The sequence below is a fragment of the Acomys minous genome (genome assembly GCF_964271855.1).
Source record: "Acomys minous genome assembly, chromosome: 13".
In the NCBI taxonomy this organism is placed as follows: Eukaryota; Metazoa; Chordata; class Mammalia; order Rodentia; family Muridae; genus Acomys; species Acomys minous.
This window is the reverse complement of record NC_140495.1, coordinates 85,042,731-85,059,367: the sequence shown is the minus strand read 5'-3', so window position 1 is coordinate 85,059,367 and position 16,637 is coordinate 85,042,731. Positions and strand designations below refer to the sequence as shown.

At 47.9% G+C, this 16,637-nt stretch overlaps 1 protein-coding gene across 1 annotated transcript in view; it reads right to left on the bottom strand.

The window, feature by feature from the left end:
- KAT2B (lysine acetyltransferase 2B) overlaps positions 1 to 16,397 on the bottom strand; it is a 104,960-nt gene extending 88,563 nt beyond the window's left edge. Inside the window, exon 1 of the mRNA XM_084753678.1 lies at positions 15,767 to 16,397. Within this exon, the coding sequence (XP_084609804.1) occupies positions 15,767 to 16,015 (249 nt within the window). The 5' untranslated portion in view covers positions 16,016 to 16,397. The remainder of the gene's footprint in view (positions 1 to 15,766) is intronic.
- Positions 16,398 to 16,637: the final 240 nt, after the last annotated feature.

Genomic DNA, 16,637 nt, shown 5'->3' with positions numbered 1-16,637 from the left:
TGTTTGTGTGCTAGTGTGCCTGTATGTGTGTTAGTGTGCCTGTTTGTGTGCTAGTGTGCCTGTTTGTGTGCTAGTGTGCCTGTATGTGTGCTAGTGTGCCTGTTTGTGTGCAAAGAGAATGTAACCCAGGTACAATCTGATGTCAGAGACAGCAGCAACCTCAAAGTAAGGGATTCAGGACCATGTGTATGGCTCGGTGGATGAGGGTGCCTCTTGATGGGCCTGAATTTGATCCATGGGACCCACACAGTAGAGGGAAAGAACTGCTCCAGGAAATTTTCCTTAGGCCTCCACATGCAGGCTGTGGCTTGCACACACGACACATACCCGCACACACAAAATAAATTTAAAATATGTAATTAAAGAAACTGAAGCTAGTTACGTGAGTTAAATGAATGCCAGCAATAGCAGTAAAAGCCAGAACTGTGCACACACTAAGTCAGCCCAGCACTGAAAATCACACTTGGTGAATAGCGCCAGATACAAAGGGATGGGTAATCACATGACGCCATTCAGGAAGCTCATCTTAATTCAACCTAACTCTTAATTATGGAAAAGGCTGTGAGTAGCTGTAGAGTAATCCCACTTCTCTGTGCCATTCCTGAGACAGCGGCATCCCGGAGCCTGGCATCAGCTGAAGAGAATGTGGGGATGGGTGCTCTCTTTCCAGAATCTCCACCCAGGAGGCCAACATCACAGAGGTGCTGTTGCTCGCCTCGCTTTGTGTGCTGGCTTCTGGCAGCCTCTCGGGAAAGCCGCCACCCTCCCCATCCCCCCACCCCCACCCCAGGCCACCCTCATGTTCTCCACAGCTTCTGAAAGGTGATGGGTAACAGTTCTAGTCAGCTTCCGGTACCAGGGGCAGTAGGACTTCACACATGCTAGTTGACATTTCAGGACTCACCACTACCAAGGACAAGGGACCACGATGCCTGGCAGAAGGAAGTTTGGTAGCTGGCATTCCACCAACTGTGACATCACCTCGCTCACCCACCAGCCTCCCAGCTGTCTCCCAGCATTCCATTACTGCTCACATCAGTGTGGTTAAGCACACCTTGATTTCTTGTCCACATTCCTGCCTCACAAGGCCTTCTCAGTAGAGCTGAATGTCAATTTTCCATCTGCTCTTTCAAAACCAAAGTAAATTCCAGTCTAGGTGCCTGGAGGGAGGTAACTCGGAACTGTCATCTCAGCGGCTGGGCCAGAAGGACTGTGACTCCCAGTTTGGGCTTCATAACAAAACTCTACTTCAAAAGACCAAACAAACTAAAATTAAGGGTTTTTTTTCTTTTTAATGAAATCAATTCTCTGACTTTTTCCATTGATTTTCATTTTGGAAATGGCTGGAAATTTTAACTTTTTTTTTTTTAACTTAAAAGCAAGGTGAGTGTGGTAGCACACACCTTTAATCCCAGCACTGGGAAGCAAAGGCAGGCAGATCATTGTGAGTTCGAGGCCAGCCTGGTCTACAAAGTGAGTCCAGGGCAGCCAGGGCTGTTAATACAGAGAAATCCTGTCTCAAAAAACAAACCAAAACATTAACAAATAAAAAGAGCAATTATAATTATATTCTAATGATTATTATAATGAAGTATAATTATAGCTAGGTGATGGTGCCACGCCCCTCTCATCTTAGCACTTGGGAGGCAGAGGAAGTCGGATCTCTATGAGTTCGAGGCCAGCCTGGTCTACAGCAAGTCCCAGGACAGCCAGGGCTACACAGAGAAACCCTCTCTTGAACAAACAAACAAAATAAAACCAATAAAAAGTACACGTTAGTATAAACTACTGGTAAACCATGGCTCAGCAGTCAGGAATACTCAGTGCTCTTGAAAAGGACCCAGGTTTGGTTCCTGGCACCCACATGGAGATTCACAAACCTCTATAACTCCTGTTCCAGGGGACCTGACCCCCTCTTTAGGCCACGCATACTTTGTACGCATATATTTAAGCAAAAACTCATATACATGAAACAAAAAAATCTTGAAAACTAAGATACTGTTACACATGACAACCTGGCTGCATTCACAAACAGCGCGTTCAGACCAAATGATGCCTTTGTGTGTGAGAGAGATGTGTATCCTAGGCCGATCTCAAATTAACGGAGGATGACCTCGAACTCCTGATACTCCTTCCTTCACCTGCTGAGTGCTAGGATTATGAGCAGAAGCTGACAGGATCCTGAGGGTGCTGGGGATGAAATCCAAGGGCTTCATGCACACGATAAGCAAGCCCTCTACCAACTGATCCCACTTTGTGGGAATTTTAGGAACACACAAAGATCATCTCAGGCAAGAGAGTCACTGTCAGGATGACTGGAGTGGGAAGGGGCAGAGTCCGCAGAGGGTCTGGGAAGATCGGCAAGCTTTCTCTGAGGGCAGATGCACAGTTGGACCCTCCTGTCAATATTACGACTTCAGTTGTAGTGTGTGACTGCAATCAGCACTTTGAGGGCAGAGGCCAGAGGACAGCTGGACTCCACAGTGACATCCTGTCTTCAAAAGAGAGGATGCAGGGGCTGCTCAGCCATTCAGAGTGCTTTCTGTTGTTGTGTCAAAGGATCGGAGTTTGGTCCTCCGCCCCCAAGTCAGGCAGATCTGTAAGTTCAGTTCCAGGGGACTCAGTGTCTTCTTCTCCAAGAAGTACCAAACACATGTGGTATAAACACAATAAAGAAGTCTTTAAAATAGAAAAAGGGGGCCAGGGGTGGTGGCGCACGCCTTTAATCCCACCACCTGGGAGGCAGAGGCAGGCAGATCTCTGTGAGTTCAAGGCCAGCCTGGTCTACAAAATGAGTCCAGGACAGCCAAGGTTACACAGAGAAACCCTGTCTTGAAAAACCCCAAAAAAAACAAAAATTAAAAAAATAAAAGAAAAAATAGAAAAAGGATCCCAGCACTAGGGAGGCAGAGGCAGGTGGAACGTTGTGAGTTCGGGGCCAGCCTGGTCTGCAAAGTGAGTCCAGGACAGCCAAGGCTACACAGGGAAACCCTGTCTCGAAAACCAAAAGAAAAAAAGAAAAAGGAAAAGGAAAAAAAAAGTAAGTGCTAGCTCAATAGTAGAGTGCTTGCCTACAATTAACAAGGCCCTTGGTCTGGGTCACAGCAACACACACACACACACACACACACACAAAAGAAGCTCTGGACAACTAACTTATGTTTTGAACACAGTATTATTTTTGTTTGTTTATTTGTTTGTTTTTTCCTATGTATAGCCCTGGCTCTTCTGGAACTCACTCTGAAGTCAAGGCTGGCCTCAAACCCAGGGAGATTCACCTGTTTCCCGAGTGCTGGGATTTGCGGTGCGTACCACCAGTGCCTGGCTTTGAACACAATGGTGAACGCATAATAAATGTAAAAGTCCTATTTGTTTAGAGGCTGTGGCTCACTTTGTAGATCTGACTGGCCTAGAACTCCCTGTGTAGACCAGGCTTGCCTTAAACTCACAGAAAACTGCCTGACTCTGCCTCTTGAGTGTTGGAATTAAAGGTCTGAGCTACCGTGTCTAACCCTTTTCTCTTTCCAAAGTAGGACTTGGTGGCATATACCTATAATCCCAGCACTTCGGAGGCAGAATCAGGGATCAGTAACGCAAGACCACTCTCCACTATACATTAAAACCAACCTAGGCTGGGTGTGAAAAACAAAAAAAAAATAAAAATAAAATAAAATAATAAAAAAGGACCAACCTGGGCAACATGAGATTGGGGTGGGGGCTGGGGGTGAGGAAGGAGGAATTATTTTCAATGACTTCGTTTTGTTTTTGTTTGTGCTGCAACGCACCATGGTGTATGTCCTTCTGCCAGGAGTCTTCACTTGCCTTCAGGACTGTGCACAGGTTCACTCTAGTAATAAAGAATACCGAGTGTGGGCAGGATCCACAGCACAGAAAAGCCTTGGACCACACCTCTTCAGATAGGCCAGGTGAGAGCAGAGTGCCTCGAAGAACCTTTAAAGGAAGAAGGACCTTCTTCACCTTGAAAAAGTTCTAGAAGAAGAGGCAAACGGATGCCCAGGAAAGACACTCCGTGTGAGCATAGCCTTTCGAGAGCAGTCAAGCAGCTGGAGGGGTCTCTGAACTCTTTGGGTGTCTGTTTCTCCACCAGCAAAATGTCTCTCCTGGACATCTTCTCAGCCAGGGTTATCAAATGAAGACAGATAACAGCCAGGGCAAAACACTGACATCAACGGAACATGGCTCATTGTTTTGTTTTCTTTCTGTTCGTTGCTTCCTTGTTTGTTCATTTGTTTGTTTGCAGTGAGGACTCTGGCTGGCCTGTGGCTCATATTGGCCCTGAACTTGCAGAGTTCCCTTTGCCTCAACTTCCTGAGTTGTTAGATTACAGGTACAAGCCACTACACTTGGCTGCCTGAACACCTTTAAGAATAAAATAAGGGACGGTGAGAAACTCTTCTTTTCTGTCCAAACTACTTAGCTCATAAGGGCCCACATTTCCCAAATCTCTGCACCCCCCCCCCCAACCCCTTTTTGCTGATTAGCTAATAGAGTCAGGTTGTAAAATCCAAGTCCCACCCCTGGGATGAGAGGCAGTCACCCCCTACCACAGGGATAAAAGACAGACACCATCTTGGCTGACTGTGCTCACTAGCCCAGTTTGGATTCTGGAGAACCCATTTTGTAAAAAGAAAATGCCTTGCAAAGTTACTCTTGCTTTGTTCCTTTGGGAAACACCAAGTTTATCCTTTTCCCACAAGGCTCAGCAGATAAAGTGTGGGTAAGTTCTAACCCAGAACCCACTTAAAGATGAAAGGAGAGCACTAACTCTACCAGTTGTCCCCTGAACTCAGCCTGTGTACACACACACACACACACACACACACACACACACACACACACACACACACCATAAAACACAAATAATAAGAATAAGCATAATTTAAAGAAAATAAGTATAGCTTGGGCATGTCTGAGTTCATTCTGGACTAAGCAGCAAGAACCAGTCTTGAAAAGCACAAAACAGGCCAGCCTTGGTGACACAAACCTTTAATCCCAGCACTAAAGATGCAGAGACAGGAGGATTTCTGTGAGTTCAAAGCTAGCATACCCTACATAGTAAATTCCAGAACAGACAGGGCTATGTAGAGAGAGGTCTAGTCTCAAAACAAAAACAAATAAAAAATGTGAAACAAAACAAAAGCTACCTCCTTCTGGGGGGGGAGGGGGAAGAACTGCAGCACATCCTGGGATCTTTCCTCTAAGAAAGAAGTCCCAACTATTCGTCTGTCTCACACAAAGCACAGCATGGTGGGTCAAAGGATGGTGTGGCTACGGGAGCTGCTACTCCTCCATGGGGGGAGCCTGTCTGGGTCAAGAGTTGGGTCGAGACAAGTCCAAACCCCAGAAATTTCACCCTGAGATGTGCAGGAGTAGGAATGCTCCCTCCGTGTTCCAAGGCTGCAGGCCCCAGCACACATAGCCCTGCGCCTCTGCCTTTGTCCTCCTGAGGAGGTCCCATAGCCTGGCGACCAGGTTAAACTTCCTTTCCTCTTACAAGATAATTTCTAGCAGCACATCAAATAGCCTCTCTATCCCCCACCCCCGCAATGAAACAAGCTGTCTCACTGAAGCTGTCTCTGAGAAGTCTGATTCTTGCTGACCTAGATCCTGCACTTCATTCACCCATGCCCAGCTAGGCTTCCCTCCCTCCAGGCCAGCTCGACCAGTGGGTCTCAAGGAGCCTTGAATGCCAGGAGGAAGAAGCAAACCCAGGTGGCATAGGGTTTAATCAACAGTACTACCTAAAACCAGGTGTGGTGGTTCAAGCCCATAACCGCAGCAGCATTCTGAAGTGGCTTCAAGAGAGTCAAGAGTTCTGGGCTGGAGCGATGGCTCAGCGGTTAAGAGCACTGGCTGCTCTTCTGAGAGGTCCTGAGTTCAATTCCCAGAAACCACACTGGTGGCTCACACCCATCTATAATGAGAGCTGATGGCCTCTCTTGGCATGTAGGTGTTCAAGCAGATAGAGCATGCAAACACATTAAGTAATTAAAGAGAGAGAGAGAGAGAAAGAGAGAGAGAGTCAAGGGTTCAATGCCTGGACTACTTAATAAAGTTGAAGCCACTATATGAGACTCTACCTCAAAAGGAAATAAAAAGGACGTGATAGTATATGCCTGTAGCAGTGGAAAAAGAAGGGCAGGCAAATCCCTACAAGTTACGAGTTACAGGCCAACCAGGGCTACATAATGAGACCCTATCTCAAAATCAAAAACCTTAAGCAGTGGTGACACGGCCCTTTAATCCCAGCCCTTACGGAGGCAAAGGCAGGTCTCTATGACTTAGATTCACTGTGGACATCCTCCTCTTACCTGCAATGATCCTTGATTTACAGGAAAATAAAGCTGTTTTTAAATGTGTCTACAGGTCTGAGAGATGGCTCAGTGGGTAAGATGTTTGCTGGGCAGGCATGGGGAGCTACATTCAAACCCTCAGTACCTAAGCCTAAGCAGAAGCCAGGCTGAGGGTGGTAGAGACAGGAGGCTCCTGGAGACTTGCTGGCTGGCTGACAGCTTCGCTCCGGGTTCAGGGAGAGTCTGTCCCAAGGAACTAAGGCAAAGCATGATAAAAATGGACACTAGATGTCCTTTGCTGTCACAAACACCACACACAAACACACACACACACACACACACACACACACACACACACACACACACACTCACGATAGAAAGAAGAGTTGAGTAGCTGGGCAGTGCTGGGGCACACCTTTAATCCCAGCAGTAGGGGTAAAGGTGGCAAAGGCAGGTAGATCTCCGAGTCCTAGGCAAGCCTACACAGTGAGTTCCAGGACAGGGCTACCCTGATAAGGTGTTTATGAGATTTTTGAATATGCTTTTTTTTTTCCTCCAAAGCAGAATTTTCAGCTCTTGTCTGTTGACATTTTGAGCCAGATTATTCTTTGTTGTGTCATGCTGTCCTCTGCTCTCTACCTGGGAGGCTTCAGCCATCCCTCCTCTCAGAGACAACGACAGAAAATGGCTCTACTTCAGGACACCGCCATATGCCACCAGGGAGAGGAACTAAATGCACCCCCCCCCCTCCCAGAGGAAGGGATGATACTTTAAATAGAAAGTTGCAGCCTGGTGTGGGGGAGGTGCCCTGAGCCCCAGTGCAGGGAGGCAGAAGTAGGTCAGGAGTAAGAGAGCCATCTGAAATATATGAGTCCAACCTCAAAGAGTCAAAAGACACACACACACACACACACACACACACACACACACACACACACACACACACACACACCCCAATCCTCTCTCTGAAGCTACAAGGTTTGCTCAGGTGTGATCCACCCACCAGCCTCAGCCACAGGAAGACACATATCCTCCTATGAAGACACATCCCTTTCTATCCCACAGTTAGTGCTACTTTACATTTACTTTTTAATTTGTATCCATGTATGTATGAGAATGTGCAGGCACCTTTGGGGGCCGAAAGAGTGCAGCATCAGATCCTCTGGAGCTGGAGTTCCAAGCTAGCTGTGAACCCCAAGGCATGGCTGCTGGGAGCCAAACTCATGCCCTTTGGAAGGCCAATTGGAGCTCTTAACCACTGAGCCATCTCTCCAGCCATCATCAGCATCATCACGACTGTATGTGTATGCATTAAGGAGGAGGACACATATGCAAGGGCACAAATATGGAGTCAGTTATTTTCTTCCACCTTTACGTGGATCCCAAGATCAAATTCCCGCACTTCCCCTCATTCGTAAATGACACTCCTGCAAGAAGGGTCAGTCACGGGCCAGTAAGATGACTCAGTAGGTAAAAATGTTTGCCGAGCAAAACTAAAAGTAAAAGAGGAGTAGCTCCACAAAGTTGTCCTTCACCACACACACACACACACACACACACACATACACACACACACACACTGATTTTTTGAAGGATCCGTAATGGCTTTTGTCTTACAGTAGGTTTATTATGTTTAATTAAGGAGCCTCGGCATTTCATACTACACGCACTTGAGCTTCTCTCTTTTTAATTTGTTGGTGTGGTTTGTTTTGCTTCAGGTAGGGTCCCGTGTGGCTCAGGCCGGCTTTGCAATTGGTATGTAGACTAGGCTCACCTCAAACTTATGATGCTCTTCCTGTGTCTAACCTCAAGGGTTATAATTACCAAGACACACACACACACACACACACACACACACACACACACACACACACACACTCGCACTCTTTCATTACATTAAAAAAAATCTCATCAACACCTGTGGGTACCTATAAGTGGCCTGTATGGGGAGAAAGGGGGCCACTTCATGAAATTGTTAAGATACAGCCAAGCTGAGAGGCCACGGTGGCTGAAGTGGGTCATTTCCTCCACCTTCTCGTCTTTAGCTCATTCGCTCCGTCTATAACCTCCTCACAGAATCCAGTCAGTCATTCTAAACATAGTAGAAAATTATACTTTGGGGTAAGCCACTAATGCCAGCACTTCCCAAGCTGAGACTGTGAGGTCTTGAGTTCATAGTCAGCCTGGATTAAAACAAACAAATAAGGCTGGGAAAGGTGGTGCACCCCTTCAATTACAGTACTCAGGAGGCAGAGACAGGAGGATCTTTGTGAGGTCAAGGCAAGCCTGGTCCACAAATGCAGTTCCAGGACAGTTAGGGCTACATAGAGAGAGCCCCCTATCTCAGAAAGTAATAAAATCGCATATTGTGAGACCAAAACGAGAAAGATATTGCAGGTTAAGTGTTCTGTTTTCAGTTAAGAATAAGTTCCTCACCAGGCATGCTTTAATCCAGCCCTCAGGAGGCAGAGGCGGGTGGATTACTGTGAGTTCTAGGCCAACCTCGTCTACAGAGTGAATCTAGGATAGCCAAAGCTACACGGAGAAACCTTGTCTCAAAAAACCAAAATAATAATATATTCGGTTTATATGAACACTCTGTACCTCAAGATTTATAACATTATTGTGCATGGTTTTAAAAAATCTGTGAAATGCCGGGCAGTGGTGGCGCACACCTTTAATCCCAGCACTCGGAGGCAGAGGCAGGCGGATCGCTGTGAGTTCGAGGCCAACCTGGTCTACAAAGTGAGTCCAGGACAGGCAAGGCTACACAGAAAAACCCTGTCTTGAAAAACAAAACAAAAGAAACAAACAAACAAATCTGTGAAAGGGCTGGAGAGATGGCTCAGCAGTTAAGAGCACTGTCTGCTCTTCAAGAGGTCGTGAGTTGAATTCCCAGCAACCACATGGTGGCTCACAGCCATCTATAATGTGATCTGATGCGCTCTTCTGGACTGCAGGTATACATACGTACAGGCAGAGCACTGTACACATGATCATAAATAAATAGTTTTTAAATTTGTGGAAAAAAGATAATTTAAAACTCACAACACAGGGTTGAGACATAAAAAGGTCTATGCATAGATAATCTTAAAGGGACCATGTCACCAGAACATGGAGAAGTATGCTGAATGCTTACAGCATTGGGAAGGGTCGCAGCATTGGGAAGGTGGAGTACTAGTGGCTTGGAGAATGTCTCTCCTTACCTAAGGTCTACTCAGGCTTAAGAATGTATGTTTGGGAAAAAAAAAAAAAGAAGAATGTATGTTTGGCCTCCCTGTCTTAGCATGCTTTGTTAAGCTTTGTTAAGTTTTAGTTATTTTGATAAACTGAATCATATAAGAGTGATGTAATGACATATGATAAAAGGATCAGGAAAGTTCCCAGTCTATCTGTGGACTGTGTTGATGAGTTTAAGGTTTTATTTTGATACTAGAAATTGATATTTTTAAGGCTCAAACTTAACAAAGATAAAGCTATAAAATCCTAATCTTATAAAAGCTACTAAGTTACTGTGAACTGTTAAAGATGATTATGACATGAAAGTTATTTGGTCAGTCACCTTCTTTAATGAGCTAAGTACTAATGTAATTAATTACAGAAATTAGCCTTCTTTAGCCTTCTGTATATTTTCAAGGTAAAGTCTAAGCAAGTACCTAAAAACAAGCAATGCTATTGTTTAGCTCAGATAGATAATGGTCCTCAAACTCGTCAGAGATCTGCTGAAAAAGACATTTAAAATATTTAATGGAAAAAGTTTACAATCACAGAGGCCCTGGCTCATAGCATGGACCCCCAAAGTCCTCAAAGAAGATGATGAGGCACAACAGCAACCACTCTCCTTGATTGTGGTAACACTAACCACGGGACCAGAGTACCCCAAATGCCTCCCCTGCCACCAGGACCATGCTCAAACTGTGGACAAACAGGATGATTGGCTCCCTTTGCATAGACAAAGTAGGGTCAGTTCCTGAAGTTCCTCCCCCACAGGAAGTTTCTCAAGTCCCCTAGGTCTGGAGGCCAAAGATTGATGCTGCCCTGGGACCTCTGTCCCCAGCTAAGCCTAGGAGAGCACAAGTGCCTGGGATGTCTAAGTAATGGGTAAGTCTCTGTCATTTAAATAGATACATAGTCCATTTGGGTTATATTTTCTGCTATGATTTATCTCTGATGGCATTGATGGCTAGGCTAACTGTAGCTTGGTCAACTCAGCAGCAACAGGCAACCAGATTCTTCTCCAAGGCTGCATTAGTTCATTTCATATGCAAAAATCAAGCCTAGCTTTTTCTAGAGCTACTAGATCTCTTGTTAAGAGAAGGCGGGCAGGTTTGCCTTATAACAGGTTTCAGATGTAGCCTCTTATTGTCCCTTTATTATAAAGAACTTGCTTCACAATGACCGTTCTCAGTAAATGATTAGATGGAAAGAAAAAAGCGTAAAGTCTATGTAGGTTCTGAGGGTCTAAGAAAGTGTTCTAAAGGTATATAAAGGTCTGACGATATGAAAGCTTAAGAAAGTTCTGAGGGTCTAAGAAAATGATTTAAGATGTACAAATGCAAGTTGTAAAGGTATAAGAAAGTGATTTTTAAAAAATTTTTTAAAGTGATTTATGGTATATGAAAAATAGTAGATGTTTTAGACTTCTTTCCCTTTCTATGCTACTGTTATACTAAGATTTCAAAGGACTAGTGTTTCAACATTGACCAATGGAGTTCTGATAAGCTGGTAATGCTGCTTTTTCTACAGTGTGGATTTCAGTACAGATTAATGCTAATACATCTAAATCTTGTATCTCCTTTTGTAAACGGAAAAAGAAAAAAGAAAAAAATCATGGAAGCTTCAGGAAATAATAAGATCAGGCTCCCACAGGTCAAATGGACTTCAGAGAAGTACAGCCTAAGTTTCCCCTGTCTGTTCCTAAGGATGGGAGCTATCCTGTCATAGAACTCCTCCTATGACCCAGTGACTAGGTCTGTAGGCCTGACGGTTTTCGTAAACTTTAACTTATATCCCTAGTGTTTATCGATCTCAGCAGATCTCCGCTTGGCTGACAGACACCATCCAGAAAAAGAAGAAGACCCATCTGTTTGTCCTATGGTTGTTTTACCCATCTGCACCAGATGTGCTTGATCACATGTGGGCAGGAGATACACTTGCCCGTGATTGGATATAGACTGGCGGTATGTAGGCAGAAAATGCATGAGTATAAATGCTTGCTTCCAGTTGGACCTGATGCCAAATGCAATGGATTATAGGATTTGCCCTTTTTAAGCCCCTGCAAAAGAGGACTTGTGGCCATTTTCCTGGGAACCCAGGTATGGACTTGGCCAGAATCCATCCACCTGGCCAGTATTTAATTTTTCTTCAAATTTGGCTTAAGACTGTGGTAGTGGTCTTATTGTTAACAGTGATCACAATCAAATTAGCTAGAATGAGGCTTCTGGGTAATTCCTAATGGAAATGTTGGATAGGGAAATAAAGGAAAAACAAGATATCTAAGATCAAGGCTTGTGTTTATTTGGGTTTTGTTGGGGTTTGATGTGTGTGTTTGCATGTGAGATCAATACTGAACCCTGAGAGTACCTTGTGACTAGCTATTTCTCCAGGATAGGGAATTATTTTTCAAGACCAGAAAAAGAGTTTCAGATCCCAGAGGAACCATGCAAAGACCAGACATGGAAAACAAAACAAAACAAACAACAACAAAAACCTGTTCAACAAGGCCCAGTGACACAGAATATGGACCCAGGAAAGGGGAAACTTATGGATCAGAAGTTGACAAGGTCAAACAGGTACTGGTGGCCCACACCTTTAATCCCAGCACTCGGGAGGCAGAGTCAGGAGAATCACTGTGAGTTCGAGGCCAACCTGGTCTACCAAGCCAGTCCAGGACAATCAAGGCTACACAGAGAAACCCTGTCTTAGAAGAAGAAGAAAAAAAAAGAAGTCAGCAAGGTCAAAACTGTATTTTCCTTATCACTCTGACTGTGTCACACAAGCCAAGTGGCACTGATGCAACCTTACCAGGCACAGTTCAAAAAACTCTAGGCTGGATCCTGTAAAACAAGTTTGTTTGTTACACACTGACTTCCCCCATTTCCTTTGTAGCTGTAGTTTACACTGGTCCATAAAGTGTAAAGGCCAGATCTTGTCTAAGTTCCCAGGACTGCTTTCTTTCAATGGCCCCCAGGAAACTAAGTCTTCCCAGACTTTTTTTTCCCCCCAGCTTCCTGTCCTCCCACTGGCTCAGGAGCCATTGGCAAAGGTAGAGTCATCTGTCTTTTGTAGCTTGCTCAAATTAAGCATAAAGACAAGCTAGAAAAAGGCCACAGATTGTGTGGGAAGCCTTGTCAGACCCAATTAGGCCAGCTTAAAGAAAAGATAGCAATCTGAACACTGGAGAGCCCTGGCACACACTTCCACTCCTCTGGGATCCCAAGTCTCCACTAGGCCACACACGCCCCTCCCCCAATGCAGAGGCCCCAGGCAAAGGAGGGCGGGCTCTGGCTGGCCCAGCGTCAAGTCTTCAAAAGTGCTTTCAGTTTCTCTTCACAGCTAGAAACCCTTACCCCACCCAGCCCCAGTCTGCCAAAAGCTCTAAGTCAGGATGACACTTCCTCCAGGAAGTAACCTTCCGGACTACAGTCCCCCGAGTTCCCCAACTCCCAGCCCTACTACACTCCAAGAAGGCGTCACTGGGCTCCATGGTAACTGGTTCAGCACCCTTACATACACACTCCCAACAGGTCCTGGTGTGGTAAGGCCAGCGCCTGGCTCAATGCCTGGCTCCCGTTTAGAATCCCTCATAACATTGACTGAATAAATCAGCAAACAAGAATGCACACTTGCAGGCCGGTGAGATGGCTCAGGAGGTAAAGCGCTCACGTCAAAAGCTTGACAACCTGAGCTCAAATCCCAGAACTGACCTCAACATAGGTACTCTGACAAACGCATACCCACTATTAGGATGTATGTGGCGGGGCTGTACGGAAATCACTCCCCGTGGTATATCCACTTAAGAGCTTTATTACAGTAAGGGAATGCAGAGACAGCCTCTGGAGACGGGTCTCCATGAGGGTCGCATGCACAGAAAGTGCACACGCATGTGCAGGTGTACACTTGGGGGGGAGATTCCCTTTATAGGTCGACCAAGCGCATGCGCAGAAGGTGCACATTTGTGGCTTAGGGGACCCGAATCCTGCCTGGCGGTAACGTGTTTCCAATAACGTGCTTCTGGAGTGGTTTTGGTGTGGCATGTTTTCCTATGGTCATCAGGGCCTTTAGGGGTGGCTGTATCGCTGCCTCTTTACCAACACCTATACACCACATACACACTGAACTCCCATATTTTCAGAGTTTCTCAAAAAACAGAAAGGGCTTGAACGGTAGGTTTTTTTCTTTCCTATGAGAATGTCAGGAAATATGGCCAAGAAACACTAGAATTATACACTTGAAGTTATGTTTCACTAATGAGTAGTTTAAATCATTGGGGGGGGGGGAAGGTCAAGGCCAGTGGAGGAGCATGGTGGTAGGGCTGTGATCCTAGGCAGAGAGGAGTTCAGGGCCATCCTGAATTTGTTTGTTTGTTTTTTGTCTTTTGCAAGACAGGGTCTCTCTGTGTAGTGTGGCTGTCCTAGACTCACTTTGCAGACCAGGCTGGCCTGGAACTCGCAGTAATCCGCCTGCCTCTGCCTCCCCTGGTGCTGGGATTAAAGGTGTGCACCACCACACGTGGCTGCCATCCTAGATTTTATAGGAAGACCTGGGGAAAGTTTAAAAAGAATGCAATGCGGACAACAACCTCGGGAAGGGGCTGGGCGTGGGGGGGGGGGGGATGCACACCTTTAATCCCAGCACTCAAAAGAACCCAGAGCAGCTGCCGGAGCCAAGCCTATGAAGTCCTTGAACTTGCTCTGAGTTGTGCCTGCCACTCTGTAGCCCTTGTGCCTGCATGCTACACCAGAGTTCCTTAGTGTGTAGTGTTGGAGTGGAGCCTTTCCCATTTCTGAGACTCAGACTCACGATTCATCTTTTTTGCACTCCTTAGGATATACCATGTGACTTTAGTATTTTCACAGCTCCCCTGCAGATTTCAAAAGTACTAATAGGCTTGTTTCGTGGAAAGCATTCTCAATTGCCACTGGCATCTCCTAGGGCTTTGTTAGAAATGCGGGACCTCGGACTCCACCCCAGACCTCCTAACTCACCATAGGCATTATCACCAGCGATACCAGCACGCACCAACGTTTACAAAGCGCTGAACTGGAGCCCACTCAGAAAGACACAGTGGATGCACGTACTAAATGGTATGGTGGCATGGATAAACAGGAGATGCCACATGGAAAGGTCATGCTTGAGACGATCCAACTCCCTCGAAGCTCCAGTAAACACTATAACCAACATTCCCCGGAAGGGATGTCATCCATCCTCGCTGTACAGTGGGGTTGGTGGGAACGTGGATGCTGGTGATTTGACCCCTTTTGAGGCAAGCGGGAGCACCAACACGGGAGGTGTGAGTGAGTGCTTCTCTTCCTGGCCCCAGCCACAGGCCGCCAGAGCTGACAAGGCCAAGTCTCCGCCCACTTCTGCTGTCACCCTGTCAAAACAAAGCCCCTGTCTACAACGCTGGGCCGCTCTCCCCTGCGGCCTGAGGAGCAGAGCCCCCTACACGTGCGTCTACAACTGGAGGCCTCGGGGTACCCAGAGCCCTCGGAGGCGGGGGTGTGAATGGAAAAGACAAAAAACAAACACATAAACAAACAAAACTGTTCACAAACTGAGCAGAAGCGCTCGCCGCCTGTGCTGTCACTCTGCCAAACCCTGTTTACACCCTCAGCGGCCAGGATCGCGCTTTCACTAAACAAGTAATAACACAATAATGACAGGGCTGTCGCCACACAGCCGAGGCCGCCAGGCGCCAAAAGACCCGGGCTTGGGGTTGTGCCCACCTTCCACCCCGTGCTCCGCCCCTTCGCTCCCCTAAAGCGCCTGGATTCCAGGACTCTTCGGCGCGCACACTCTGGAACCCAGCTCCTCCTAGCGAGGCGGTGGGGGAGGGCGAGCACAGGGAGACACTCTCAGACACCCCCGACTCCCACCCCCAAAAAAGCTGTTTCCCAGCCGCCACTGGTCCGCCACACCAAACACAGTTATGTTTTCTGTGAAAGGGCTCCTGCGAGCTCCCACAGAGAAGAAAAAAAAAAAAGCCCCAAGATAGCCCGAGCGCTCGGAAGCCAAGACTCATCCTTCCCAGAAGAGGGAGGAGGCCAGATCTGGAAGACCCCAACCCCTAGCCCTAGCAAGACGCCGTGCGAGCCGCAGCGGCAGAGCGCGCGCAGCGAAAGCAGCACTTCCGCGGTGCCGGCGGGAGGCAGGGAGCGGAGCGGGGTGGGGGAGGGGAGGGGGCCCGGGCCCGCCCGTGACCCCGCGATCGCGCGCGTCCCAGCGGGTACCTTGCAGGCGGAGTACACGCCGAGTTTCTCCAGTTTCTTCGCCCGCGGAGCGGAGCGCAGCTGCGCCTTCTTCACGGCGATCCGGGCCGAGCCGCCTCCTCCCGGTCCCTCGGCCGTGCCTGCCGCGGCCACCGCGGTCGCCGGCCCGCAGGAAGCAGAGCTCCCGGCGGCGGTGGCCAGGGTTCGGGGGGAGCCGTGCGGAGGCGCGGGCGGCAGTGCTGGGGGCCCGGCCCCGCCAGCCTCAGCCATGCCGCCCCGACTGTCACCCGCCGCCGCCAGGGTCCCCGCGGGCGCCGGTGGCGGAGCCGAGACCCTCCCTCCCCCCGCGGCCGCCGCCCTGCGCCCTCCCCGCCCCCGCCGCGCTCGGCCGCCAGCGACCGCAGGCCCCCGCGCCTCCCGGGGCGGCTAGGACGCTAGCTGCCCGGAGCGCCCTGGCCGCGCTCTGCTTTCCTGGGCCTCCGGCATGCTGCTGCGAGCGTGGCCGCCCGCCCGGCGCGCCAGAGCCCGTAGGTGACCGGCGACCCGCGAGGCCCGGCCGCTGCAGCCCAGGCACCTGCCGCCCTGAGCTGCTGGCGTCCCTGGGCCTGACACCCTCCCGCTCCGAGACCCAACTTCCTCCACCCTAGCGGGAGCCAGAGGAAAAAATTGTTTTCCAGAAGTACCCGTCAGCGGCCAATCCTCCTCTTTGTTGCTAATTCACCAAAATCATGGCGTGAGGGGTTGCTTTTTTTTTTCTTTCTTTCTTTCTTTTTAAAGACTTTGGATTAAACTTTTTCTTTTAAGATTTCTTCCCCATCATCTCACCCTGGTAGTTTCCGAACCGAATATGACCAAAGAAAGAGAAGACTCAACGTGTTCTGTTAAAATGAAT